Source organism: Silene latifolia, chromosome 9 (assembly GCF_048544455.1).
Source record: "Silene latifolia isolate original U9 population chromosome 9, ASM4854445v1, whole genome shotgun sequence".
Taxonomy (NCBI): Eukaryota; Viridiplantae; Streptophyta; class Magnoliopsida; order Caryophyllales; family Caryophyllaceae; genus Silene; species Silene latifolia.
Genome location: NC_133534.1, coordinates 140,962,527 through 140,980,615, shown reverse-complemented (window position 1 = coordinate 140,980,615; position 18,089 = coordinate 140,962,527). Strand labels below are relative to the sequence as shown.

At 39.9% G+C, this 18,089-nt stretch overlaps 2 protein-coding genes across 2 annotated transcripts; both read right to left on the bottom strand.

The window, feature by feature from the left end:
* Nucleotides 1–1,282: 1,282 nt before the first annotated feature.
* LOC141601671 (uncharacterized) lies at nucleotides 1,283–3,251 on the bottom strand. Its single transcript, XM_074421965.1, has 8 exons — nucleotides 3,186–3,251; nucleotides 2,685–3,090; nucleotides 2,396–2,536; nucleotides 2,271–2,314; nucleotides 2,003–2,221; nucleotides 1,717–1,920; nucleotides 1,508–1,600; nucleotides 1,283–1,432 (listed from the first exon to the last, which is right to left on the bottom strand). The coding sequence occupies exons 1-8, from the start codon at nucleotides 3,249–3,251 to the stop codon at nucleotides 1,283–1,285; spliced, it is 1,323 nt and encodes a 440-aa protein (XP_074278066.1).
* A 388-nt stretch (nucleotides 3,252–3,639) lies between these two features.
* On the bottom strand, nucleotides 3,640–7,118 carry LOC141601670 (uncharacterized). Its single transcript, XM_074421964.1, has 3 exons — nucleotides 5,693–7,118; nucleotides 4,562–4,949; nucleotides 3,640–4,456 (listed from the first exon to the last, which is right to left on the bottom strand). Exons 1-3 carry the CDS (start codon nucleotides 7,116–7,118, stop codon nucleotides 3,640–3,642), a joined length of 2,631 nt encoding a protein of 876 aa, XP_074278065.1.
* Nucleotides 7,119–18,089: the final 10,971 nt, after the last annotated feature.

Genomic DNA, 18,089 nt, shown 5'->3' with positions numbered 1-18,089 from the left:
ACTTCACTCTATTTCATTTTCTTCATGGTAGTTCTTTTGCATGTGTATACTTGAATTGCCATCAAAATGTCGTACGAAGCGAGGCTGTCACATGAAAAACATTTGAAGTTAGTACCATGCTAGCTACCGTGTCAAAGTTTGCTTAAAACGAAACGAAAACAACAGGAAAATAGGGCTGAAAACAGCAGCAAAACAGGCCTGAAAAAAGCAGGAAAACAGCAGCAAAATAGGGCGCAAAACAGCAGCAAAATAGAGCGGAAAACAGAGCTGAAAACAGAACAAAAACAGCAGCGAAATAGGGCTAAAAACAGCAGCAAAATAGCAGCAAAACGGGCCTAAAAAAAGCCGGAAAATAGGGTGCAAAACAGCAGCAACACAGAGCGGAAAACAGAGTTGAAAACAGCAGCAATACGGGTTGAAAACAGCAGCAATATGGGCTGAAAACAGGCAGCAAAACGGCCTGAAAACGAGCTGAAAACAGGCAGCAAAAAAGCAGCTAAACAAGACGCAAAACGGGGCGAGGCATATAAGCCGACATACACTAATTTCTCAATAAAAAACAGTTGAAGTTCGCCTGTTATTACACCAACTACACTGGCCGTAATTCTGACCCATCGACTATACTCCTAACAGCACAACATCAGATTAACCACAACCAACCTCGACTATACTCCCAGCAACACAACATGATCAGTTCCTAACAACACAACATGATCGTACCAACAAACATGGGCGTACGTAATTCTGCCCCATCGAGTACTTGGCACCAAATTACCTAAATAAAAATAGAGAATTAAACAAATATGAAGATGTACCTCAATGTAAGTATCGCCTAACAACTTCTTCCGGCAGCTTTTCCATAATGGTTTTCATTATTTGTTGGGTCATAGCTTCTCTTTGATTCTCCAGATTTTTTTCCATGTTTTCCAAGTATTCCTTCTTCTTTAGATGCTCTTCTTCCAATTCTTTAAAAAAGGTTTCTACTCGATTCATTTCACTATCTGCATCTTTTCGCAAATCTTCAGCCATACTACTCTTGAGCGAGACCAATACCTCTCCTGGAACCAAATAAGACGATGATGGTGCAGCATTAACTTGCTTCAGTTTTTTGTTACAAACCCCTCTACCAAATAATCTTCGACGACCACTAAATTCTTTTCCCATCACAACCAAAAATGGATCCGTCGAACCACTTCCATTATCATCTGGTACGTAACTCTTCATTGCTTCCTATTAATATACTTAATTAGTCGTTAAAAGCATATTGTAAATAATCAAAATATTACTCATGAGCAAATAGAATCAAGTAGCTTACAATCTTTTTTGTTGTATCCTCATATGATTCCTTGTATAAATTTCCTTCCTTTCTTTTACGAGTCTGTTCAAAGAGTTCAGCAAGTGAAGGTGGCTTTTTGTCTGGATTTTTATGTTTCTGTAAGATAAAACATTATAAGAATTACAGTCTCATATGAAACGAAAACAACACTTGTAACAGTTAAGTCAATACCATTTCCTCGCGTATACATGCAAAACTTTTAGGACCAGCGGTGTGCATATTTCTCTGAGCCAAACGACGCTCCCTATTACGAGAACAGCGGTTCTGCACATTCACATTATATACATTAATGTTATCACCTATACTATCGTATGCACATTAACTAATAGTTACTGATGGTATAAATTGAAGGGTAAGTGAAATAAATGGCAAAAAAAAACCTTTTCAGATGTCTTTTTCCATTTAGCAAGCAATTTTAAAAAGTGGTCCTCAGGTACTGTTTTTGATCTGTGTAGCCACCTAGTCTTATCATCTTTATACTTGTAGTAATGCCTTTTCTTGAAGCGACACTTATGAACTCTCCACGCAGCACCCATGGTCTTCAACACCCAGTCCTTCCCTTCATCAGGTACAATGTACTTCGACTACACATGGATTTGGGTAAGTTAGGAAAAACGCAAAGAAATTATCACATAAAAACATTTATTAATATCCATCGTTACCTACCAAGACATAATCCCACAGTTGGTCTTTGTTGGGCACTTTCCGCCAAGTGTCATAGACTAGCGGTGCATTATCGTAGACTCGTGCTACTGTACCTATAAAGCGGGCAAATTCACCTACAAGATCTTTCTTTTTAACCACGGTATCATCATTAGCATCATCATTAGCATCATCATTAGCACTATCATCAACATTTTCATTAGCAGTATCATTAGTATTATCCTCAGTATCATTCGGAATAAGCACGGGAATGTTCAACATTTTCATGAACATGGTGCAACATGGTTGGTCCTCTTGTTTTCCCTTGCGAAATAGCTAGATAAAATTCACCAAGTGTAAGTAATTATTTCGAAATCTACAAAAGAATAGAACATAAAACATGTAACATTAACTTACCCTCTAATGCAAGATCTTGTTCATCTAAATCAATATCCTCACTCTCAGAGCCAAAAGCTTCTTCGTCATATTCGCCTGCCATGTCATCAAATTCACCATCTGGATCAGATTCTTCTTCTTCAGAAACATGCCCTTCAGAACCTGAAGGCATAAATTCATTTCTACCTAATTTAGACAAACCTTCAGAGTGCACTACACCAAATTTACGATCAGTCATTAGGCTGAACTTGTATTGAAAAAAGCAAACGAGGTAAATTTATTATTTAAGGAAAAAATAAATCGCACATACCGTTCAAACCAGCGGATAGAAATTCTTCAACTGTGGGCAAAGTGTTAACAGTAGAATTATGAGTTGTTTTTGAGCCCGTGTATCGATCATCTATCGTCGAAGGTGTAGATAGTATTTGGTCATGATCATTAGTCATTTCTTTTTCGTTTTGAAACATTTTACTATGCAAGATCAAATCAGCCATTGTCATCTTCTTTCCCTGGTTTTTCTGCATAACATTTTCTCTACCTGAATTATGCCTTTCAAATGTTTTCTCTTTGTCAAAGGGTGAGTGAAATTGGGACACTTGCTGCTTCTTATTGGTAAGACGACCTTGGTTTTTGGGTGCAAAAATTTTTCTTGAGATACTAGAGAATTTCGTGACAGACACGAAAGGTATATACTGTACACGCTGTCGAGTTTGAGGCTGAAAAACGTGGATATGCATAAAAATAACATCAAACAATATATATATTATGAAAGTATAAAGTTACTAGGAAAACAATATTAAATAAAGGTAACCTTTTTTGAAGGCTCGACATTTAAAGGGATGTTTTCTTCGTCACTGTTACCAAGAAAATAATCCATGTCTATGTCGGTTGAACCACTTGTTCTATCTGATGCTTTTCCCTTCCTTTTCTTTTTCTTGCTACTCTCCGCCAAGCTTGTCAATGAGTTTGAAATATTATGCACGCCAAATTCCTGCAGCTTCGCCTTATTTTATGCAATCCGTTCTTTTCTTATCCTCAAGTAATCATTGGCGTTTGATGGTACATCTGCTCTCTTCATTTCCTGCCTCATTCTTTCAAAAAAACCTAAAATATTATCAGAAATAGTAGTCATACAACAATCAAAGATTAATTTGCCATCATTTAAACCAACCAACTTATCATGACAATCAAACTCAAGAGGATCATCACAAACAAGTATCACAATCAGCTAATAATGTATCATCACAATTGAGCATAAGGTATCATCATTCAGCATTGTTACATTCTTCATCATCAGCTTGCATCCATTCCCATAAGGTATCATCACAGTCAGAGTTGTCATCATTTAAACCAACCAAGGTATTAGAATTGGCCATTATTGTATTTGCATCTAGCACCGTAGGCTCCAGATCTTCCCTTGATAGTGTGACATTGTCTTCTAGATGTCCCTGCCCAAACTGCAATACTAGGTCATCAGGTTCCCTCGAAACTGCCTCTTCTGTGGTATCATCATAGTCAAAAATGTCTCTGGGAACCTTAGCCATGACATAATGCAACCCATCTACTACAGGATCTGCCACGTAAAATACTTGATGCACTTGAGAAGGCATCACAAAGGGATCATCTACCGAACAAAATTTGTTCACATTAACACATGTCAACCCATATTCATCTTTCTCCACATGATACCACTCACAACGAAAGAGGACAACCATAAACTGGGACCAATAACTAAGCTCAATAATTTCTAATACCGCCCCATAATAAGTTACCTCCCCGTCAATAGGATTTTTGTCTTTGGAGCTAGCAAAACTTGAAGTTAATGCTGAGAGAGATACTCCACTATTTTGTGTCGTACATCGAGCGTCGCGAGATTTTGTATAGTACTCATAACCATTGGCATAATAGCCCTTATACCTCTTAGCAGTAGGACTTGGACCTTTAGCAAGCCAGAATATTTGTTCAGAAACACCATCGTCTTTCGCCTTTTCCTTTAACCAGTTTGCGAATTCATGACTATAGCTTCGTGCTCTCTTCCATTTGCTCTTCTGTCGTTGAGAATTCACAAATACCTCGTGTTCTCTACAGAAATAATCAGTTCACTGTCAATTTCATATATTAAATAAAAGTATAAAGTTAAATCATCACATAATAGAAATATAATAAAAAAAGTAAAAAGTTACTCACTTGATATATTCATTAACTTCATCACTATCCGAGTTAAGTAAGGCATAACGATGTGCTTGTTCACCTAATAAAGTATCCAAAGTGAACACTTTTCCACTTCTCTGTCGTCTTCCCCCTAATGGATGTCCAATATTAGAAAATACAACATTGCCTCGATTTTTTGTACCATCAGAAGCTATTTCATCATCTGTGTCTTTGCTACATCTTGTCTTCCCCCCATCCACATAACGAGAACAGAAGTTCATGCATTCCTCGATTAGATACCCTTCTGCAATAGATCCTTCAGGACGACCTCTATTGCGCACATATGATTTCAATTTACACAAATATCTTTCAATGAAGTACATCCCTCTACCGTGCACGGGACCTCCAAGTCTAATTTCCTCGACTAGATGAATGGGCAGATGGACCATGATGTCAAAAAGCATGGCGGGAAAATCGTTTCAAGCTCACATAATATTTGGATGATTTCATTTTCTAAGGCATCAAGTTCTTCTGGATTCACAACTTTGTTTGTACAATTTTCTAAAGTAGTTGCCTAGTCTAATTAAGGGAATTGCCACGTGCCTCGGAAGGGACTTTCTCACAAAGAACTTGAAGTAAGTCTTTGTAATAGGATATGAGCGTCATGACTCTTGTAGCCGTAAACTTTTTTTTGCGCTAAATTCACACATCTCGAAATATTTGAGGCCAACCCATATGGAAGTTTTGCTGATTTCAAGGCACGACAGAAGATATCTTTTTTCGTTGAAGACATTGTATAACAAGCCTTCAAGACTTACACGTCTCTTATCTTTTGATAATTGGGGATGTAGATCTTCTTTAATACCCAATTCTAAGAGGTCAAAACGAGCATTAGTATGATCCTTACTCTTACCCGGGATATCCAATAAAGTTCCAAGCACATTGTCACAAACATTTTTTTCAATATGCATCACATCAAGATTATGTCTACATTTAATATGTCTCCAATACGGCAAGTCAAAAAATATCGACTTCTTCTTCCAAGGGCTGTCACTATTTCTCTTAATCTTTTGCTGCTTTCCAAAATTATTCTTAAAGTCAGATACCTCTTCGAATACATCACAACTAGTCAGAGGTTTAGGGGGGGGGGTCTCTCTTCAACCTTACCATTGAAAGACTTCTTGTTACGTCGCGAAGGGTCATTTACATCCAAAAATCGGCGACTACCCATATAACACATCTTTTTGCTATGCTTCAAATACAATGAATCTGTTTCATGGTTACAGTTAGGACATGCAAATTTACCTTTTGTTTTCCATCCAGACAACATTGAATTACCTGGAAAATCACTAATTGTCCAATTCAAAGTTGCATGTAACCTAAATATTTCATTCCTAAATTTATCATATGTCTCCAACCCTACATTCCACAAATCTTTTAACTCCTCAATTAATGGCTGCAAATATACGTCAATATTGTTACCAGGGCCCTCGGGACCAGGAATCAACAACGACAACATAAAAAATTCAGGTTTCATAAACATCCAAGGAGGCGAATTATAATTAACCAGCACCACGGGCCATGTACTATGAGCAATACTCATAGTCCGAAACGGATTGAATCCATCAGAAGCTAATCCTAACCTAATGTTTCTAGGTTCATCAGCAAACCAAGGGTACAAAGAGTCAAAACTCTTCCAAGCAGCACCATCAGCAGGGTGTCTAAGAAAGCCGTCCTTTGGACGTTTATCAGCATGCCAAGTCATATATTCAGCAATTTCAGCATTCATATACACCCTCTGAGCTCTAGGTTTTAGTGGAAAGTGCCATAGAACTTTTGCTGGTATTTTACGGCTATTTGAGGACCCATTACACGACTCCTTGGATTCTTTCCATTTAGACGCATGACATTTATGACACTCTTCAGCATTTTCAAACTCTTTCCAGAATAACATACAGTCATTACGACAAGCTAATATTTTATTATAATCAAGACCCAAATCCCTCACAATTTTCCTAGCCTCATTAAAGTTTCCAGGAATCTTCGCCTCAGGAACCATATCTCGTAATAAACGCAACAGATCATTAAATGCTGTATTGCTAATTCCATGAAGGCTCTTGTACAAAAATAGTCGAATGATAAAAGATAGCTTAGAAAAGTTCTTACACCCTGGGTACAACTCTTGTTCTCCCTCTTCCAACAACCTATAGAACTTTTTAGCTTCATCATTTGGACCATTTTGTACATTGGTGGAGCCTTCATAGGGATTTCTAAACCTATCTTCGAGCAAAGTATCAGTATTATCATGGAAATTATGGTTTTCATGTGGAGGTTCATTTATAGTTTCGTTTGATAACTCATCCTCACCATGAAAAATCCATACAACATAATTTTCAACAAAGCCAAATCCTATTAGATGATCAAACACTTCATGTCTTTTTAACCAATATCTATTCCTGCACCGCTTACATGGACATCTTATTTGATTCCCGTGATCAGCCTTAGAAAAGGATGCATTTAGAAATTCAGTGACTCCATTCTCAAACTCGGGCAAACGTCTAGGTAAATACATCCAACTTCTATCATTCCTCATCTTTAAGTCTGTATTAAATTCAATACACCAAAGTATAAACTTTCTAATAAAAATTCATATTGAAAACTAACAAATAATTTTATAAGAAAACAGGTCCAGCATTTCTACAATCAGCTCAATGACACGAATCTAGGCTACATCAGTATAATCCTAACACCACACAAAGCATCAATGGAACTGATAATAACAAACTGTTAGGAGCAGTCATTAAAATTTTGTATAAACTGCATTAGACTGATAGTTTTTTTTGCTCCTTTATTTTACTGTATAAAGAATTCAAAATTGAAAACTAACAAATCTAAACACTGAATAAAGATTCAGATTGACGAAATCCGTCACCCGACAAAATCTCATTTCCCATCCTCATTAGGCTTCCAATCTCAAGGCATACACTTTAAATTCAACAGTTAACCCAATTCATTCAAATTAATTAGTACAAAGAACAAATTTTATCCGTAACTCAAACAAATTGTTAAATTATGGAACAACTACCCAAATCAGAATCCATATCATCAAATTATAATCTAAACTATTTTCATATCAATAACCCTAATATGGATTGTAATAATCAGAACAAATATACAATAGCAACATCATATTTACATAATCATCTAAACCTTTGATCAGAAGCAAATAAAATTACCAATATCAGATTAAAATCAAATAAGCTTCCATTCAAATACCCTAAACCCTAAACACAATTCTAAAAACAAAGAGGAAATTTGAATAACATACCTCTCTGAAGCAAATTAATTGATCGAAAGATGAATTCAATTGAAAATTTGATGAAACCCCCTCTTTGCTTATCTCAACAGGTTGCGATTTCAGGTATGAAAATGGCACTGTAATATGGGTAGTATGTAGAGAATGAATGGAATAAAATGGCGGTTTTTGGTTTCTCGATGAAAATTTTGGATGAAAATGGCGGTATAGTTTCCCTGAAAATGGCGTATGTATTTTATTTTATTTTTTGGTAGAAAAAATGGCGTATGTATTTCAGAATGAATAATCCAAAATTTTTGCTTTCACGCGGTATATTTTGGCTCAATACCGCCAACATAAATTTTGGCTTTCCAAAACTAAAACGTGGCATTTGGTCTTCCCAATGCAACATTTCAACACAAGTGTTGCCTTATTCCGATAAAAGCAACGTTTTTAATTAAAGTGTTGCGGAATTAATTTAGCTATTCTACATTGCAACAAAAAAAAATGTTGCATTCAAAATGTTGCATTAGGCAACTAATGTAGTAGTGATAGTTGCGGACAAAGGCTCGCCAGCCATGATAAGAGAATGTACCCGAGGCATCTTCGGGATCTGTCCTTGAAAGGTTGCGGACAAAGGCTCGCCAGCCAAAGGTACGGTCGGTTAATGGACCATGGGAGTAGCCGCGTCGAATGGGCTTGTCATCATTGAAATACTACCGTTTCGACGCGACCTATATGCTAAAATAAACGTGCATTTTTTGAAATTTTTCAATTTTTTGGATTTTCTGTATATATAAGAGAAATGAAAAAAAAATGCAAACTGAAATGCAATAAACGTGAAACATAAATGCAATAAAACATGTGAATGCAATGCAAAAACCCTTCCCCAAAACAAATCACACAATGTCCCCATTGTGCAAAGTCATATAAGAAAATAAGCAAAGGAAATGGGAGTTGCGGAATTATAACTAAAATTGACATAGAAGAAGGACTCGGAAACTCACAAGACTTTAAGCGCAGCAAAAAGGAAACCTCCCCAAACCAACGTGAGCTAGGAGGTTTCAAAGAGCAAGCAGATGCTACCAACAAGTACCTGAAAAGACAAACAAAAGTACCGCGCATAATTTCCGAGAAAGCAATTTATGAAACGCAAAATTATGCGCACAATAAGGAAATGGAAGAAAACAGAAATAAATCGGAGAATAAAGTGGAGAAAAGACTCTCTCAACTCCGCAAATCGACCAAACACAGCAGGGGAATGATCGAAAATAGGTACAGCAGCGGACAGCGGTCGATCGACCACCTTACCCAGTCGATCGACCAAGATGACGGGAACAGAAGCTCCTGGAGCTCTAGCGCTCATTCGATCGACTGAGATGGCCAGTCGATCGACTGAAATAGCTGTTGTAACTTCCTGATTTCTTCGAATTAACACAATAAATTGAGCTAACAAGGTCTATAAACCTGCAAATACACATAATAATGCGGCCAAAATTGCGCAAAACCCAAAGTAACAGTCTAAAGGTCTTTAAATCCTAAGCAAACCAAATAAAAGAACGAAGTCTCGCGCACACGAAAAACGATAAATAGTCTAAAAGCAATAAATTGTCTTAAAAAGGTCTAAGAAACGAATCAACGGAAACTGCGCAAAATCTCCGACCAAGGCTTCTGTCTACATGAAGTAGCTTGCGCAGTGCTCATCTCAGAAGCAAGACTCCACTCTACTCCGCTTGGAATACTCAACGGATCATCTCTAGCATCTTCCCAAGCATGGCCATCATCTTCTAGCTCCTCACACTCAAGATCCGACTCCGAAATTTTGACTGGCTCCTTCTTCTTGGGCTCCTAATCTGGCTCCTCATCAGTTGCATAGCTCAGACATCCCAAGCCGCCTCTCTCAACAATGGGCTCCTTCACAGCTGGAGCGATTAGCGGTTCCTTCTTCCCCAAACCGGTTCCTGCAACAGCCAAAACAGAAGAATCTTCCTCCAATTTGCTCCCAATCTGGGGCGGAGGTGTCATAACAGGAATAGGCACAGGTAATGAAGGAGGAGTGTCAGTAATTACAACATAAGACTTACGAGTAGAAATCGCATTACAAGTCACAGGACACATAGCATCTTTCTTCCTATAAGTCTGGGCAAAACTAATGGACTGCTTCCCCACCTTAAAGGTCAGTGTCCCTGAGCCAACATCAATAATGCACCAAAGTGTGCGAGTAAAGGGTCTACCCAAAATGATAGGGATATGGGCATCCTCGGGTATGTCTAATACAATAAAGTCAACTAGGAAGAAGAATTTTCCTATTTGCACAGGAATATCTTCTAGGACTCCTACGGGCTGGACCACAGAACGATCAGCCATTTGCACTGTCATATTAGTGACCGCAAATCTAGTCAATCCTAATCTCCTAGCAAGACTCAAAGGCATGACACTAATACTAGCCCCTAAATCACATAATGCCTTCTCAATTGAGAAGGTACCAATATTACAAGGGACTGAAAAGCTACCCGGGTCAGCTAACTTGTGTGGAGCAGTGTGAGTCAAATAAGAGCTAGATTCTTCGGTTAAATTACCAGACTCGACCCTATCAAGTTTCCGCTTCTTATTTAAAAGTTGTTTCATGAATTTCATATAAGCGGGAACTTGATTTACCAACTCAAGAAAAGGTACTTGCACATTGAGACTATGAATGACATTTTTAAATTTTTCCAAATATACCTCATCCTTCGTTGGTACTAGCCTCTCCGGTTATGGGGCTGTCAGAAGTAGCTTAGCCCTCTCCTCTAGGTCTCTCATACCGGCATCGGTGGACTTAGGCTGAAAATCCACTACTTTATCCTTGTTATAGCTCGAACCTTCTTCAGTCCATCTCAGGAATGAACCATTGACCGTCGTAGGGTCATACTTTGGAATCGGAACGGACCCATCAATATCTGGATCTTGCCTCGATAGTTTCAGAGCCGTCGTACCCCGAAACAAGAAGTCCCTCAAGTTGTCTGGCATTGGAGGATGGAATGTTTCGTCATCAGCTGCTTCCTCAGTCGATCGACCATGTTGGTCAGTCGATCGACTGGTTTCAACAGTACCAGAAGCTATGTCATTTCGCGGATGGTCGATCGATCAGGTGATGTGGTCGATCGATCGACCGTGATTATCGCGATCGTCTTTTTCTCGCCCTTTTTCTTCTTCCCTTTTTCAGCAGCTTTCTCGGGTCCATCGAGAGCAGACCCGCTCCTCAGCGTCATTGCATGTACGGTCTCAATACGCTGATTCAGAGAGTGAAATTGACTCGGTATCTCAGCTGCATTCTTGTCTAATGCAGCAATTTGAGATTTCAGCTCCATGATTGAAACTACATTTGCCGCATTACTTTTCTGTACCTCTACCATAAGTAGCTGCACTAGACTTATCAACTCTGCAACTTCATTATTTGACTCTTCCTGTGATAGAGTGGATGGTGGTGGGGCTTCATAAGGAGGCACATATGGTTGATGCGGTGAAGTAGGAGCGTAATTTTACGAATTGTCGAGCTGAAGCTGATGAAAAGCAAACATCTTCTCCTTAGGGTGCCTGCATGCCTCAGATGTGTGTCCCGCTCCGCCGCATCTCCCACAAAACGGCACCTGCTGCTCCTGAGAATGGAACATGGGTGCACCCTTACTGAAATCTTGTAGATAGGACCTGTAGGACCTAACAAAACAACACTAGAGGAAATGGTAATAACTGCCTCAAGGTACTCAGTCTTCCCTTGAGGCGAAACACAGACTAAAATAAAAAACAACTAAAACTAGCGCTGCCTCCCCGGCAACGGCGCCAAAATTTGATACTTGTCGAAGTGAGTACCAAAAATAATATTTATAAAACCAAACTACAACTAGCAAGTGGTAGTAAGGGTCGATCCGCAGGGAGGTAGGGAGATAATAGTTGCTTTATATTTCAGTCTATCGGGTAACAGTTGTGGGGGGTTTTGATGTGAATTAATTCTAAAACTAATAACATAAATTAAATAAATAAATAAAAGTTGCAAAAGATGTAAACAATGATAAAAGAAATGCTAAGACGGTCGGTTCACTATAGCTGCGATGGCACATAATCCTAGGTAACTTCGAAATACGGTCGCGAAGGATGGGGAAAACAAGTCCTCTCGGTCCATGTTAAATAGTAGCTATCTCTCGGCCTATGCTACTATTCCCTAAGTCTCACTAATACTAACTCTCGTTCTTGATTAATGATTCCTAATGCAAACTAAATCACGTTATCTCTCGATCTTAGCAATTTAGTCGTTTTAATTCGTTAATTATTGTCCATTCCTATCTCTCGATCTATGGGATGGTCAAGTTTGAGCATCTATCAAATCTCCTCTCGGTCTCATTGAAAGATAAAACACTTAACGAAACAAACAAAGCAAACCAGACGCGTAACCAGTCGATCGACCATGCCGTGAATCAAAATCGCCTATAATTTATGCCATCTACGCTATAGCTCCCCTACATCTTAGCGGAGTTGATTTAGCTACTCATAATAACGATAATAACAACAATGAAATTCGTAAAAGCTCTAAAGTATGACATGATCGAATAATTATAACAATAAAAATGCATAAACTAATCTAGGGTTCAAGGGATCTAAACTAGCAATTTCTAAACTAATAAAACAGTAAAGCAAACTGAAGTAAAGGAACAAGAATTACCGGAAATCAAAGAGGAATGAACAAATCCGCAATAAGAACTTTATTGATAAAAATTGATTGTGAATGAACCCTAAAGTAATGTAGTATGAAAAACTAGATGAAACTAAGCTATTGAATGAATGAATAAGAGGTAGGCAGGGGTTACGTTAAATAGGAATGTCATGTAACTCTTATTTTTAAAACCTAATTACATTGGGCTTCGGAATTCTAACTTTAATTTGCGCATCAGAGTCGTGGGGTGGTCGATCGACTACTTGGACCAATCGATCGACCAAAGGTGTTGTACAGAATTGCATTCTACCGATTCCTGCAGCGCACACCGATCTTAAAACAACTGCCATTTCTTCGTTACTTGGTCAAATCAGGCGTTCTACGCGGCGTTGGAACGCTAAGAGGATAAGCGTTCACCTCCAATTGGAATCACTCGATTATCTGCTCTATAACTCGAGATATTGCCATCTGAAGCAGGCTGCAACATTGTGAAGCATTCTGACAGTCTATAGACCATGTAGATCAGTCTATAGACTGCTATAGCTGGTAATTCGCTTCTGAAGCTAACGTAAATTTGTCTTTCAGGCCTCGAAACGCGCACCAAGTTCATCTCTCGAGTCACTACTCCATGTCAAATGCAATGCTAAATACTTAGGGTCAGATTTGGTCCATTTTCCGCCATATTCTTCACATTCCTACAAAATCACACGAAAAGGAAGAAATACACGAAACAAGGGAAATAGTAGCATAAACTACTTAATTGAGCTCTGAAATGCGTGTGAAATGAGGTGCAAAACATCATATATTAGACATGCATCAACGGGTGTTGGCCTGGATTTCGACGGTGTCGGCATACTGCTTGGCAAACTCAACTGCGATCTCATCCCAAGTAGTAAGGTTTTTCGGGTCCAAGGAGTAGTACCATTGGCGAGGAATCGGCTCTAAAGAGGATAGGAAGATCCGGGTAAAAAGGTCATGTTTGACCCCCTTAATGGCCATGTAGTCCTTGAAAGCACGGATATGGTTGAGTGGGTCCTCCACTCCCTTGAACTTAGGCACATCAGTCAGGGTGAATTTGTCAGGTAACTGGTCCCCAACAGGCTCGAACCTTCGGTTGTTCTCAAGATGGATATTGTTACCCCGGGCTATGAGCTATTCTTCCAAGAGTTTCAGCCTCTTCTCATTTTCAGTCAGAGGTGGGGCATTATGTTCCCCAGTTTCCTTGTTCTCCAGGGCGTCGATACGGGTCTCGACGCGATCCAGGGTGACCTTAAGAGCGGTAAGCAGGCTGGCTAGCTGATCAGTTGTGACATCTCTGTTGTTATCATTGTTGTTGTTGGACGAAGCTGAAGATGGGGCCATGGCTCTGAGGCAGAAAAACGGCTCACATTACAACTCAATCCGACACGGTTCTAAGACTGAGCGCAGACAACACAAAGGATGAGACAAAGATCCGACTCGACAAGAAGGGGCGACCGTGTGTGGTCCCTCGGTGCTGACTCGTTTTATGACGTGACGGTGTTTGACCAAACCTTTGACACGAGTCCAACATGACGGCGTGACGCCATTGGATGGGTCTCGTGGTGAGACGACTCATAAGTAAAGACCTATAAGTACGTTTGCTGTGACTCGATAGACACGAGGCGGAATTAGAACGGTGGACAGAAGTTTTCGAAAATAGGAATTTTCGAAAAGATTTATTTGTCGCTTTAATGGGCGGCTTCCGAAGATAGAGATCTCCGCAAGTCGATCAGTTGAAACGGTTGCCTTAAGTTTATTTGCAAAAGACAGTTTGAGTTTGAGTCGGCTCGGAAAACAGTGCATTGTTTCCCAAGACGGTTTTTTTGAAATTCAAAATTGTATGTTTTGAAAATCGAGTTTGAAATGTTTGAAGAGGTCTCGGGGACGGTGCATGGTCCTCGGGATCCCGAAAGTGTCTCGAGAAAAGGGTGTGTGCTTTTCTCGGGTTTTGAAAGAAAGCCATTGTCGGCGCGAAACGAGATAAAATCCGTGTCTAGACGCGGCGATTATAACGGCGTAAAAAGGTGATTTGAAATGGTTATACAAAACCGGGTTTGAAAATCGTCATTATGACGGCCTAGAAAGGCGTGTTAAAATGGTTATACAAAACCGAGTTTCAAAATCGTCATTACGACGGCCTAGAAAGGCGTGTTGAAATGGTTATACAAAACCGAGTTTGAAAATCGTCATTACGACGGCCTAGAAAGGCGTGTTGAAATGGTTATACAAAACCGAGTTTGAAAATCGTCATTACGACGGCCTAGAAAGGCGTGTTGAAATGGTTATACAAAATCGAGTTTTAAAAATCGTCATTACGACGACCTAGAAAGGCGTGTTGAAATGGTTATACAAAACCGAGTTTTGAAAATCGTCATTACGACGGCCTAGAAAGGCGTGCATCGGTCGGCGAAAGACCGAGGTTTGAAATGGCCATTATAACGGCGCAAAAAGGTGTTTTTGAAAGTTTGAAAATGACACGAAAGGACTTATGATCAAATAGCACATAAGCATTCGCAGTTCATTATATTATGCATTATGCTGACACGGGTTTTGGCTTAAAAGGGTGGGTTACACACCAAGCAATCAAACCCCGATTTGCGAGAGGGATACCAATCCAAACAAAATGTGTAAGGAGGGTGCCCTAGCCTCGTGCTCGAAAGTGATGAAAGCTCTTTGACGAAACAAAAATGTGTAACGTCAATGGTATGCTTGACTCAATCGGGATTCGAAACGCGGGGATGAGGAAACTCACGCCGACGAAACGAGCCAATTGGTTGAAAAGGGTTAGGTTGTGGGCCCGGACAAGGAAACCCGACCGTGACCGTAATATCAATTAATGCATTCCAACCAAGACCTCGTTCGAGTCTCACCATCTAGGGAACACAAAGAAGTAAGTGTCCTAGTTTTCCCCAGCGAAGTCGCCAATCTGTGGGCATGGGCCACGTCTCGGTCTGTGGATTTGGGCCACCTACCGGTCCGTAGTCACGGGCCACCTGCACGCCAAGCCAATTTGTGGACATGCAGCGGTCTTTTGAAAGCCACGCTTGGCGGCGTAAAAATGCTTTCGACCGGATCGTTTTAGATCGGTCGGTTTCGTCTCGGTAAGGGTCTCAAAATGATTAGAGATGTTCGGAGTCGCCACCAAGCATTTGTGGGATGCCTGGAACCCGTTCGAATTCCACTTTATACCTCGGTCAAATCGAAGCACAAAGCAACGTTTGATATAGGTACTAAAGGTAAGGAAATCGTCCCTCTTTAGCATCCTATCTCTAGAATGACTCTCGTACGCCCTGGATAAGGTCGTCCACTATCCAAAGTTTCTGAGTAAGAGGTGAAGGTAAGTATTGGGAAGCCCTTTAATCAGACACCCAATCCCGCCCGCATTTAGCGGCCTCTACTGATCGATCTTGGTTGGTTTAATGCAAAAGTTGATAAAACGGTTTAAATGCATGAATGCGCATCCAATGATTTAAACCTAACATGTGAGAGCTTTCTAAGTCGGTTGATTTAATACAAGTATCAAGTATAAGATGTCGAGTTGGATTAATGGTTGATTTGCATGCAAGACGGAAATTAAACATCCATTTACCGTATTAGGTTTAGGGTGCATAGCATGATCCATTTGTCTTAGTAAGGAATTTTGCAAATATGGTTTTGGATAATCAAATAGTCATCTGATCCGTCCTATATCCGGGTTAACCGGAGTCAGGATCGTCCTAGACTAATGCTGGAAGGGAATAGGCCCTGTACCAGTCGGCAATATGACGCGCGAGCCAGCCGGCGGTGTAAGGGGCCTCCCTCTGGTTTTGAAAATGAGAAAAGGAGAGCCTGTTTAGGCGCGGGTTAGCCCACGGTTTATGTGCCGTGTTCTAACCTTTTAGAAAACGTTATAAAACGTGTTGGAAATGGGTATTTGAACCCGGTTTGATTTGAAGGGGTCGTTTAGACCGCATTTGTTGATTTGAAGAACTAGACTCGAATAATCATCATTATTTTGATAAGATTCGGTGTCGGGTTCGATTTGACAAACTTGACATGAATAGTTTTGAAAATGATTATGGACTAATTGTTTTAAGTCCATTTGAATGTAATTAGTCGGTACTCATCATCGTACCCGGGTTAAAATCCGGCATGGTATGTAGAACCAAGGATGACTTTGTGTTGGTGACTAATATGTTTATTTGAAAATGTAAAGAAATGAAATAAAAGGCTTTAAAATACCTACTAAATGTCATTAACCAAATATTATCACCGAAACACGGATTTAACCGTCATGGTATGAAGAACCAAGGGTGAAAAATGCTTTATGGTTAAAACATGTGAAATAAAATAACAAAGGTTCGAAAATACTTGAAATGGTGAAAACCCATTACAAATATGAAAAGTGGATTAAGGGAAATAACGAGAACAAACACGGTTGATCTCTGGTCTGAATACCCCATTTAGGCGCGAGCTAGTTGCTGACCTAAGGGGCTTCTGCCTCAGACCAAAAATCAGTTTTGGCTCGTTTATTCCATGTTTTGGTTCATGTTATGCATGTTTTATCATGTTAGAGTCATGAAGCAAATGAAAACATAATAAAAGAGGATTTTTACACCCTCATACTTACATGTTTGGTTATGGCGAGTGACCGACGTAAGTGTAACAACTCGTTTGATCGAAAAAAACTCGGTTTAAAATCGTTTTGGTAAGTAAAAGAGTGTTTTTTAAAAGTTTAGTGATGGTGTAGTGGTCGAAGTGGTCGGTCAAGTGATTTAATGCACGATGACGGTACCAAAAAATGTGTAAGGCTCAATTTTACGATCGGTAGGTCGTAAATACGCGTCGGGTTGTGACTTAAGAAGTCGAGTCGAGAATTTTAAGGGAGAAAAGAGGGGGCGGGCACTCGCGTAAGTCTCAAATGGGTGGCATTTGAGGGGTATTTATAGGAGAATGAGTGGTTGTGTGAGTTTTGAGCGACGTGGCCACTTGGGCTGCTCAAAGAGGCGCGAGCCACGTCGCGGGTCTTCGAGCTGTGTTGTCACTTTCACAACAAACGCAATCATGATTTGTTCTATCCTAGGTTTTGTAGTCACATCTTTGGTACTTGACCAACATGAATCCGGGAAAACTTAAGGTAGAAGGTTTGAAATGCTTGGTTTTTTGTGGTTGACTCGGTTTGACTCGTTGTTGGAGTCGGGATTTGAATTTTTGAGTCGGTGTTTGGTCCGGTGTCGGTTTTGACTCTAGTTAGTGTCATTGCGACCCCGTCGTCGTGCAATAAGCACTCCAGGTATTTTTGAAATGTTTTGAAATGTTTTATTTTCAAAATCGTTTTAAGTTTTCCGACGTAAAGTTGTACACAAACTAACGATCAAACGCCGTGATTCCAAAACATGTTGTAGTCCGATAATCATCGGGTGTTTGTTGGACACTCAGCAGATACTGGTTATCTACAACAACGCACCTCAAGAACTTAGGATAGGGACAACCCTGGACCCCTCGGAAAGACAACAGTTCATTAACCTCCTCCACGAATACAAGGACGTGTTCGCCTGGTCCTACAGAGATATGCCTGGGAT